The 12,427-nt window shown below is 40.4% G+C and overlaps 1 protein-coding gene across 2 annotated transcripts in view; it reads left to right on the top strand.

Moving 5' to 3' along the window:
• The window catches only part of LOC117410912 (solute carrier family 35 member F3-like), a 69,144-nt gene that overhangs the window by 33,230 nt on the left and 23,487 nt on the right, over positions 1-12,427 (top strand). Inside the window, exon 1 of one of the 2 annotated variants that reach the window (XM_034017862.3) lies at positions 4,556-4,924. The exons of the other annotated variant lie outside the window; for it this stretch is intronic. Within the exon in view, the coding sequence (XP_033873753.1) occupies positions 4,849-4,924 (76 nt within the window). The 5' untranslated portion in view covers positions 4,556-4,848. Of the gene's footprint in view, positions 1-4,555; positions 4,925-12,427 lie in introns of those variants that run through there. 2 annotated transcript variants of the gene reach the window in all.

Raw genomic sequence — 12,427 nt, 5'->3', positions numbered from 1 at the left:
GGACACGACTTCTTTTCTGGCACACTTGATAACAATGTTCATTACGTGTTCTAATTCTGCAACTTTTCCACATTAATGCCTGTTGATGCAGAATCCAGTGTAAGAAAATTGGTACTTGTGCATTTCTTTCTTTCATTTTTTCCAGCACTCTGCTAGCCAATCCACTCTTTTGCTCATTCATATATGGTGCACCCTTTGTTGTAATCCCAGTTAGTTTCTTCCAAGGTAATTCTGCACTTTCCATGGCTTCTTGAAGTTAAAAAAGAAGTCCTTTCCTTTCGTCGAGACTCCATAGCTTCTTTAATTTTCATTAAACTCAAAATACGTTGTTTTGTGCAGCGTATCATAGTGACGTTATATAATCTTTCATAACTGCAACCGTTGCACTGCAAATCAATGAGCAGTGAAAAAAATAATCATCTGGATAACGATTTTGAAATCTTCTGTGTTCCGCCTCCACCTTTCGCTTCCGTGAAATCTCCAAATACTTTGTCACTACTGATTTTACATTTGACACAAAGTAAAATAAATAATTTAAACAAACCTTCACTTTGCTATCCTAATCAAAATGATGTGTGCTGTGTGTGTGAGCAAACTGAACCATTTGCATTTGATTGGCTATTTTACTACCTCTGTGAGCTGTGATTGACGTAAATTACGTAAATTAATGCGTTCTCAGTTAGTAAATGGGACAGTAAATTTAGATTTATCGCGCATTTTAGGCTCACTAATTTGAGTGGATGCTATCTCCAAATTTAGTGCCCTTTTGTAAATGAGGCCCAATATGTTTTATTTACTTGATTAATTTAAACCAATATTTTAGATTTGTTTTAATATAGCCTATGACAATATGTCCTTTTTTTTTTTTTGGCTGAATGGCTATACACTACAAAGAGAAATTCAATTCATTAAAAAAACTTTTTTTTTCTGCCACCACTTAGTTATAACATTCTGCCATTCTGCAACCCAGCAACCTGTTGCTGTTGACAGAACACCCAATTAATTAATAGTTAACATGTCTTACCAAGACACACAGTACTTGAAGTGATACTGTACATGCACACATAGCAAAAATAAATGAACACTTATACTAGCTTTAATTATTTGTTGTTTAATGTTTTGTTTTGATGGTTTACAGTATCATTTTATTTTATTGTTAAAGACTATTGCTATATCAGTGTGGATTATGTGTGATTTATGGATTATTCTTACCATGATGGAGCCTAGTGGCTCACCATATTTTTCTAAGACATGGGGCCTCATTTACGAAAGGGCACTAAATGTAGCTGTAACGTGCACATTGAGTGGTGAGTCTAACGTGCACCATAAATCTAAATGTACTGCCCCATTTACTAACAGAGAACGCATTCATTTATGTGCACACTATTTGGCTAATTTACATACCATACCGTACACGCCACATGTATTGTGAGCGATAATTTAATGTACACGGTAATGTCAGAGACTTACCCATGACCACCGTGCTATAACAGCCCTCCGCAGGGGACAGGCAGAGGCAACGCAAACTAAAACTGCACGCAGAGGAGTTCAAAATTCTAGTGGAGGTTGTTTTAAATGAATACCTTGTTTGGTCAATGCCCTGGGTCACAGCCAAAGAGCCATAGACATGTTAAAAAAATGGACTGAGCTGAAAAGACAAACTAAAGAGAAGATTGCTCAGAACCGGTCTGTGGCCACAGGAGGAGGAGCATCCGGACAGGTGGAACTGACCAGCCTGGAAAAGAACATTGAGAACATCTTCACCCCAGAACAACAAGGTGTGCAGGGCGTCACTGACACCACGAGACGTAAAGGTGATTCACAACCTGGTAAGTTACAAACGACACAAACCACTGCATTGCTTTTATAAAGTGTATTTCATAATTATGCAACATAATGATTTCCATTACACAAGAGTAGATGTTAAAACTTCATGCTGATTTGAACTCGGCTCTCGCCAAGATAAGCACCAACTAAGATGTAGCTTTACAGTAAACTAATGTGATCCATATGTGTCTCCATCCATTTACGTTTCCTTCCATATGATGATGTAGATATCCTTCTGTCTGGTGTTAATGGCTGAAGTGTAATGCTGGCTCCAGGGATCAGCTTATTTTGCCTCCCTGGCGCATCAGCACACACAACGGCTGCGATGCTGGCTCCGGGGATCAACCACAGTGCGGCCTCCCCAGCGCATCAGCATGACAACCGTCTGGATTGAGCTAAGTAGGGTACATCTCTGGGGTTTTCAAGTGGGCACCTTCCATCCTCAGTGTTTCGTCGACTAACCCACGACACCTCAAGAGGGCTCGACGGTGATTCTGGCGTCCCAGCATCACCCCCCTCCGTCCCCCACTCAACTCAGCCCAGCTTACTTACCTGTACATCAGCATTTCTTTCATTCTATTGTGCTTGAGATCCCCAGCCAGAATCTTTCCGTCTCAACCACAGCCAGTTGCTGCTCCTCTCTGCTGCTTCAGATAAGTTCTTCACTGTGCGACGCAACTCTTGGCCACTGAATCCGACGTCTCTGAGAAACCGGGTTGTAGAGTGTGCCACAAATCCTCGACAACCCACTTCCACTGGGTAAACCCGAACTCTCCATCCTCGCTGTTCAGCTTCAGTGGCTAGTTGAGCATACCGCAGTTTCTTCCTCTCATACGCCTCATCTACAGCATCCTCCCATGGCACTGTTAACTCTACCAGGTGAACAAGGCGTGCTGATCCAGACCACAAGACAATATCTGGTCGAAGGTTAGTGGTGGCAATCTCAGGTGGAAAAATAAGCCGTTGACCAACATCTGCCAGCATTTTCCAGTCTCTAGCAGCTTCCAGTTGTCCTGGGCGAGGATTGGTTTTAACACCTTTTCTTGGTGGTTGCTGTCCTGGGCAGAGGAATGTTGTCTTTTGTGTGTAATGTTTTGATGGAACAGGTGACAACTTATTGGTCATGTTACGCTTGTCTTCCAATGCTAAGGCCAAACATCGCAGCACCTGGTCATGGCGCCAAGTAAACCGTCCTTGGCTAAGAGCCACCTTACATCCTGTCAAAATGTGCCTTAATGTTGCAGGTGATGAACACAAAGGACATGAGGGATCCTCTCCTACCCAGAGGTTTAGGTTCTGTGGTGATGGGAGAACATCATATGTTGACCTGATGAGGAAACTGATCCTGCTCTGTTCCATTGACCATAGGTCTTGCCAGCCAATCTTGCGTTGTTCCACACTCTCCCATCTCATCCATTCTCCCTGCTTGGCCTGGGAAATGGCCTTTATACACCTCATCCTCTCCTCCTGCTTTTGCACCTCGTTGACTACCAGCTTCCTCCTTTGAGCTGGGGCTGCTTTGTGCCATGTAGGAGGAGCTGAACTGAAACCAAGACCCCCTCTTCCATGCTGAACTTGCCCCATGATATCACCAATTCGAAGGGCAGCCTTTGCATCTTCCACAGCTTTCTTTGCCGCCCACTTTCTTCCAGTTTTCAACACAGGTGCTGCCTCCCTTACGCATTTATCGCTCACTTTAGGGGTGCACTACGATTATCACCCTTTAGTAAATGCGGTGTGAATAAAGATCAGCTCATTATTCAGAGCGGGGTGCCTCGTTTAAATAAATTGTCATGTATTACCATTCAAATTACATATTCATTCTGATTACCATAGTATGGCATAATAAAATTAGTGTGCACCATAACATGCCCACTATTTCGCACGATCATGAATACAACTGCAATAGTAAATACGGAACTCATGAACGTGCACACTAATTGCAATTATGATGCACCATAATGTTTAGTGCCCTTTCGTAAATGAGGCCCAGGGTTCCCTATTCACAAAACTTTTAAGGACTGTGTTAAGGAATGCTTTTAAGGACTTTTTATAAATATAAACTCTTTATAAACATTATCTTAACTGCGACTAACTTCGAACCTTCTCCAAGGCAGTGGAAACAAGATTTTGTCAACTTTAATCTTTTTTATTCTTTTTTTAATTAATCAAATGGGCTGATACCAAAACATTCTAAAACAGTCATTGCAGTTTTTTGTAGGGTTAAGTTTTTCTGCCATCTTAACTCTTAAGTTCAAGAGAGTTTTCCCAATGTATTTCCACTTGGGGACTGTAGCAAATAAATCCTTTGAGTTGACAAGGAATGGCAAGACATTATTGGTTACTGGAGTATAGTATGACCACAGATACAATACACTGTGTCCCAGAAGTCAGGCATCATAGGCAAGGCAATATCATATATTATGATTAGGGTGGTCAGGGTTAAATTGGCTGGCCACACTCCATTGACTATCTGCACCACAAATTAACATTATCTGAATTCGTTCCTCTTTGCTTAAAGGCATTTCACACTTGATGCTTGTGATGACTTATGTGGCAAGCTGTAGTATACTGTGTATGACTGCATGTCTTCGAATCAATATTATTTTGACGTGTGCTTTAAAAAAAAAAAAAGCAATTTTCCTATGCATGCATGAAACCTGTATAAATACTACACTGGTTAAAAGATTAATTGATTTCTCAACCTGTCAGCGTCCGAGCAGCGAGTTTTGCTGCGGTTAAATCCATCTTCTTAACAGATCTAGGGGAATACCATTTACCAGTTGCGTTTTCATACATATGTATGCATTTGGAGAGTTGGAAGGCGAGGGAGGGTGTATGGATTGCCCGTGACGTTGTTGAATTGCAGCAGATTCTGATGTTGTGAGTGTGACAGATCACTCCCAGGCTACTGCAGTATAAGCGAGCGGACAAAATAAAAAAATAAGACAAGCAGCAGCATCTGCAGCGGCACAGGAATGTAGGCGGCCGGGAAGAGCTCCTTAAATCGAGCTCGTCAAGATGAAGAAACACTCTGCCCGCGTGGCTCCACTGTCAGCATGTAATAGCCCAGTCCTCACCATCACCAAAGTACAAGGTAATTATTTTGTACATCAACTCAGAAATCCACTGCTACAGAGGCTTTTGATTGTAACGTGTTTTTTTTTTTTTGTCATCTGTATTCGGGGTCTAACACCAAATAAACGCCAATGTTTTTGGACTGTTTCTAAAACGAAGCATTTATGTTATGAAGAAAAAAAAAGTTTACGCGGTGTTTATTTTTATTTAGCCGTATATGTTTAGTATATGTTTTAAATATACAAATACAAATATAAATGTAATGAGCAGAGTACCTTAGTTATTAGTTGCAACAATAGTCCCTGCCTCATTAGTGAATTAGTGTGTTTTCTATGGATATTGATGTGATAAGCTTTTCTAACTGAAACCATAATCGGCAGGTTCATTTTTGTGTTCAGTGTTTAGTGCTTTGGAAATGGGTTCAACCTGTACATATTGCAAAAAAAAAAAAAAAAAAAAAAAAAAAAAACTGCTGCAATAATATTTGTATTTTCATATGTTTATTATATTTTTTGTTTTATAAATTTCTTTGACATTTATTGGGTTATTTTATTTCTTTTCTTTTGCTATTTTACACACACACACACACACACACACACACACACACACACACACACACACACACACACACACACACACACAATATTCAACCATTTCTAATTAATGTAGCCTATATATAACGGGCAGATGTTATTACCAATAGGATTTTTACAGGAAACTAAGACAGTTGATTATGCTGCTGGCAGTAGCTGCAGAAAACAAATTCTGAAGATAACCATCCATTTCACTTTCTCTAAACTTAACAGTTAACTTTCTTCATCCATGGCAACTAGCTATGGAGACACTGTGGTTGTGTCCTCCGTTGTTTTTGTTTTTTTTCCATCTTAAATGCTGATACGCATGTAACAAAACTTGTAAAAGTACAAAAGACTCCTTAATTTTCTCTGTTGGTTTGCTGTGTAACATAGATTTGGAGGTTGAATAGTAAATACCAAGCAGTCCTATAAATACTACCAGCTAGAGCTTGAAACCTCAGTTTGACCTGGGTAGAATGGCAGCACTGGTTATGACCCTGCATGCCAATGGTCTTTTTGGAGTTTCTCACTGGCAGTAAAATTTGTACTGGTAATAGACTGCAGCTAGTAGATTTTGTGCTGTTTCTAATCACTGTGTATATGAAGAATTCAAATACTGCACTTTATCATTTGCTATGTGCTTTTCAGGCTGTTTTATTTATGTCTGCATTCAACACTTGTTTTTAGATATTACCAGATGTGTGTTTTTTTATTTTTATTATTTCCTCCCAGGTGGCTTATGGCTTAGTTAGGATAATTATTATCTGTCATTTCCTCGTAAGACCATGTTGATAGTTGTTTTGTTTTTCTAATACTGTGTAATGTACAATACTTTTTGTCTGTACACATTCGAAGGCAAGAAACATTTAGAAATGAAGGGCTTGGTGGTGACTTCCTCTCGAGACCTTGGTTTGAGTGTCTCAGGTCACACTTGAAAGGATGGTAAACTTAGGCTCCGGAGGGCCATTAGTTCACATCACAATGCCACCACACTCTTCGGCACAGTTAGACTGAAGACAGGAGTTGTTCAGGTTAGGAATCTGAGAGGAACTTTTTTAGCCAGTGCTATTGCTACTCACCTTTCAGGAGTACTAGATTTCAGATTAAAAAAAATAAAATAAGGCAGGCTTGTATTTATAAGAAGTACAAGTGACACCCTACATACCCCCTTCATTCTATTATTGTTATTTAGCAAACGCTTTTATCCAAAGCTACTTACAGAGACTAGGGGGTGAACTATGCATCAACAACTGCTGCTGCAGAGTCACTTACAATAGGACCTTGGTTATATGTCTCATCCAAAGGACAGAGCACAAGGAGGTTAAGTGACTAGCTCAGAGTCACACAGTCAGTGGCTGGGATTGAACTGGGAACCTCCCGGTAACAAGCTCCTTGCTTTCACCCCTGGACCACCAAGCCTCTATGATTGACTGCGAAGAAGAGTCTTACTCTGAATGTCTGTGTTGTCTTTGTACAGCTGGGCTGAGTCAATAACACTAATCAGACTCCAGTTCCTTGTGTACCTGTCAACACATCTGTAATCTCACCCTGACTATGCAGCAACAGAAATAGCCAGTGTATGTCATTGTCTACTGAATTCTGTTCTTGTTAAACAGTACAATGGATGGAACAGAAAGTATGTGAACCTAAACTGAATATGTGAAATTGGGGGAACTCATTTCCTAATTTCAACCTCTGCATATGCTCAGCAGTGCAGAGTCCCTGAATGCAAGACAGATTCCAAAGCAAGTTAAAGAATACAGTTTTTTGGTGCTGCAGCATGGAATATGAAAAAGGTATTCAACAAGATATATTCATATATTCATCAGTTTGGAAGACATTAAATGATGCTTTTAAAAGAATACAATTTCAATGACATCTAACCCACTGAAGTCCCTTTGCCTTTAAAGCTATATACATGAGTTGTTCTTTTGCCAGTAGAATGACCTTGTTTCAAAGTGTTGTGAAATAGATGCACTGTATCAGCTTTTTAGTCAACCAATACAAACCACTTCCCAAAACGAAGCCTTTTTGTTTATTTATTTTGATTTTTTTACAAGTAACAGTACCGCATATATCAATATACCTTTCTATATATTATTTCTATACATACAAGACTGCAATAGACATTTAGTAATCCAATGCTGGCCCCATTGGAAAGCATCCAAATGAAAATGACAGCTTTGGACAATGGCTAAAGCTTGTCCAATGCTGCCTGTGGATTTGTTTGCATTCAAACACACAACATATGTCGGCACTGAACAGCTCCTCATACAAAATTTCAATTTAGTGTAAACTTGGACCAATAAGCATTGGATGGATAAATATCCAATGCTGTCTATGGATGAAAAGAGAAAAGACAGCACTAGAAAGCATTATCCAGTATCTGGCGTAAGATGGTCCAATGTTCAAAGCTGTCATTTATATTATTTTGATGTACTTTGAACTTATGTTCTCCAATGCTCATGTGGTCCATAGATTTATATTATAACATTAGAGCTTGGGATTGTATTTACAGGTTTGTAACAGCTACATAGTTTATAGGTTCTATTTAGTACTGTATCAATTAGGCTATATGTTTCATTTAAAACTATATCTGTTCATTCAGTGATTAGGCCATCTCCTGATTTTAAAACCACTGTGGTCAATAATATACTTGATTATTGATTTTGAAGGGGGGTTGTTAGTTATTGTCAGTACCTTGCAATGTGTTTCACTCATTTGATGCATTTATGTGTGCTAAAATGGCTTTCAATCATGAATACTATTAATCGACAGGTTTATACCGTGTCATCCGTTCAGGTTCATATTTCCCCAGCAGTTTTCAGCAGTATATATATAATTGTGTCATTGTTGTTTGCCAGACACCCCTGCAGTGTTGTCTACAAACTGTAGTTCTGCTAACACAAGCTTTACGCCTGCTTGATATGCACAGTGAAGTACGTTGTCACAGCTGGCAGGCAATCAGAATTAAGAGAATAAGATAGACGTGAAATTCTAAGTAGCCTGCAGAGCCAGAACATCAGATATTGTCTGTTCAGGAAGATGGAAGATGGAGCTTGATTTTATTTTATTTTGAGGGTTTTTTTTGTAATGGTGAAAGCTGTGTGTTTGCTATTTGATTTGTTTTTCGTAATGGTGAAAGCTGTGTGTTTGCTATTTTATATGTATTATGTAGTGTGCACTGGGGTGGTTTTGTTTTCAAGTTCAGTGGATTAGCCCTATGCTGACGTGCATGCATATGTGTGTGCACATGTTATTGGAAAAATAATATAGCATTTGAGTCAAACTGGGTAAAGCGTATCAAATGCTGTCTTTGGACAGTTTTTCTTCATCTAGAGACAGCATCTGAATTGGTAGATTGATTGCAAATATTTATCATGAATATTCAAGCGAAAACTGCAAACATTGAATGCAATTGCAATATGATGCAATATGGGATATTGCACAATGGCACATACAGTGCTGTGCAGACGCTAGTACCATATACAGCACTCTCATAAGGACCTTGCAGAACACATCCATTAAGTGCACTTGCAAGTGATGGTCAAAACCCTCTTTATTATCAATTGTAAATGAATATACAGTACTTTGATTGTCAAACGTAACTTGAAATGACCTTGAGCGTAGTGCTAACAATTGAATGTGTCTCAAGCTTGTTAAAGTAAAAGGGTTGCTTTTTGTGATTGCGCAGTGTTTCACAACCTGGATTAAAGGGATTTATGTATATCGAAGACACAGGGAGCTCTAGGTTTGAAAGATGAAAGGATTAATTGAATTCAGGCTATTTTCAATGATGATTATATTTTGGCTGGATCCCCTGGATAGAAACCTGCAGTGCTCCAACACTCTCTGGGGGACTGGATGTTCCCTTTCTACCTTCTATATTAAGTCTGAATGTCCAAATGGACTAATTATCCTGCTGTTGTTATAATACATAAACAACAGTTCCATTAGGTTTTGGTTGGATCGCAGTGTAAATCAGCTTGGTGGCTGATTCATGTCTTTTTCCTCTGGTAACCTGTGTTTATATCCAGCTGAGGTCAAAAGTGAATTGAGTTTGGTGGTCTCAGCCTAGTCCCAAATGGACACAATGGCAGTTTCAGCTTGAGAGAGATCCAGGCCAATGGCAGGGGTACTTCAGCTCAGGACTGAGTTGTGTGTGTCTGTAGAGCTGTGAGAGGAAACTCTCATGGTTGATGGTTGCTGGTTCAGGCCCTGCAGACAACACCATTGCTTCTCAATTTGTTTATTGTTCTCTTTCACTAAAGCCACAAAAGCCAAAATGCATAAAGTCACAAAGTGAATGCATAAGTAATATGAGGGACTGCCTGCGAAATGGCAAAGAATCTACATAACAAAATAAAACAAAGCCATGGACACATAATGTAATATAATGTAAAGTAATACTCGCTCGGATAAAACTGTGAGACCTCAGTGCAGCGGCACTGTATGCTTCAGTGCCACTCGTTCATTCCTCAGTGAGAGCAGAAAGCTGGAGTGGAGGAGGTGTATTATGGGTTTTTTTTTCCGAGGGAAGGGAGATTGCCTCCTGGGGGAAGTAGTCCTTGAGAGATGCACTCACTGTGATAAGGATGCATTTATTTCCAAAACTGAGAAGCCACAACTGTGTGCAATGCATTCATGTTTTGCTTAAGTACAATACATATCAAAACACTGTGATGTGGAGAATTCAAATGTAACATCTGTCAAATAACTTCTATGTTGCAGTGGGAGCTTCAGCTGTTATGATACCTGGGTCCTTAGTGTCTCGGCTAGTAAAAGCACAAACGTGTGTCATGAAAGCGTGAGTCATTTGATCGAGAGCTTGTTGTTTCGAATCCTGGTCACCCGCTGTGGTCACCAAAACCAGTATGTGTGTTTCTGTACTGTAACTGTTTTGTGATTATTCCAAGTGTGAAACTGGTTAGAAAATAACATCCACGCTCTGAATTGGAAATTAGCTGAAATCCCTTTAAGTCAATTACGATTAGGTTTACTGCAATCTCTACATCAGAGCTCATGCATACTTCATTATCAGAACCTGTAGCAAAACTTGGTCTTTCCTTTGCTGTAGTCAACTGAGTTGCTTTCAGTATGTTGGTGTTTAGGGGATTTCAGGTGAAGCAGTAATGCCTTCATCTGTGTTATGCCTCTTACAGCGTTACCTCTTAGGATTGTGTTGTTTAAGACACATCACTGCTTTTACATGTCCTTCATTGGATGAAGCAGTGACCAAGTGGCACTCTTTTAAGAACTGATGTGCGCACTTACAGTAAACTCCTTACCCAGCTGGTTGTGTCTGCCGGAGGGGGGAGTAAATGTTCTGTCACATGACTGTATCCCTGGTGCAAACCAGTTTGCCGAGTTGCAAGCAGCACTGGCGTTGTTGATTTCAACCCCGCCATGTTAAATCAATAGTTGCGCAAATCTCAACATTGTGCGCTCTCAAATTGTTGTGATTTTTATCAAATAAAATTATAGCTTGTGGGTAGATTTCCTGTAGTGAGTTTTGGGGGAACATTTTGTTAATAGTTTTTTTACCCCCACCATTATAAAACTGTATACAAATAACCAGTTTATTCCAACAACCCATTCAGAAGTTATTAGCCTCACAAACTTTCTTAGAAACTAACATCAAACAAGAAAACAGGTAAAAACAGTATGTGCACTACAGTTTGCATTCATCAACCGTCTGTCACTAACTCACTAAACTCTGCCGGAGCTGCCTTTCTCTCCTCTGTCCTAATTCTCCTCGACCTCTCTGCTGCCTTTGACACTGTCGATCACTCTATTCTACTATTCTGTCTCGGTGACCTGGGAATCTCTGGCACTGCTCTGGCCTGGTTCTCCTCCTACCTCTCCAACCGCACTTACCAGGTAACCTGGCATGGAGCAACCTCCACACCTCTCCCTCTCTTAACAGGAGTCCCCCAAGGGTCAGTCTTGGGTGCTGTCCTGTTCTCTCTCTACACCCACTCCCTGGGCCCCCTCATCGCATCCTATGGTTTCTCATACCATTTCTCTGCTGATGATGCTCAGATTTTCCTCTCCTTCCCCACCTTTGACTCCACCTTCCCCTCCCGTATCTCTACCTGTCTGTCTGCTATCTCCTTCTGGATGCACTCGCATCACCTCAAACTCAACCTCTCTAAATCTCTAAATTCTTTTCCTCCTCCTCCCCCTCTCTATCTCTCTGATCTCTCTATCTCCGTTCCTCTGGAATCTACCACACTCTCTCCCTCCTCCTCAGCTAAGAACCTCGGAGTCACCCTGGACCCCTGCCTGTCTTATTCCCAGCACATCTCCACTCTGGCACGCACTTGCCGATTCTTCCTCAGCAACATGCGAAGAATCCGACCCTTCCTCACCAACTACGCCGCCCAGCTCCTGGTCCAAGCCCTGGTACTCTCCCGCCTAGACTACTGCAACTCCCTCCTGGCTGGCCTCCCTGCATCCGCCACCCAGGGGTGGAATGACCTTCCTTCAGATGTCAGGACTGCCCAGTCCCTGACCACCTTCCGGCACCTCCTCAAGGCTCACCTCTTCAGACAGCACCTGTAGAACTCCTCTTTTTTCCCTCTGGACACTTATCACTCTTCCTTAAATGCGCTTTACTTGCTCTTATCTGCCCCCTATTTTACTGCATTTAATCCATTACTTTAGAGTACTGTAATCTGTCAAGTGTTATTTAATCTGTAGTATTTTGTATTTAATTATATCCTGATGTAACTATCACTGACACTGTTATCTGCTCCGTTATTGAATCATATTTTGTCATACTTGTACTTGCTAGAACCAAAGTCATTGTATCTATCTTGCTCTTAATTGTATTATTACTTGTACTGTGATCCTTGAAATGTATTTTTGTTTACGACTGTAAGTCACCCTGGATAAGAGCGTCTACTAAGAAATAAAAAAAAAATAATAATAATAATAATAATAAT

The sequence above is a fragment of the Acipenser ruthenus genome, chromosome 6, assembly GCF_902713425.1.
Source record: "Acipenser ruthenus chromosome 6, fAciRut3.2 maternal haplotype, whole genome shotgun sequence".
NCBI classification, from domain to species: Eukaryota; Metazoa; Chordata; class Actinopteri; order Acipenseriformes; family Acipenseridae; genus Acipenser; species Acipenser ruthenus.
This window is presented reverse-complemented; position numbering and strand designations above follow the sequence as displayed.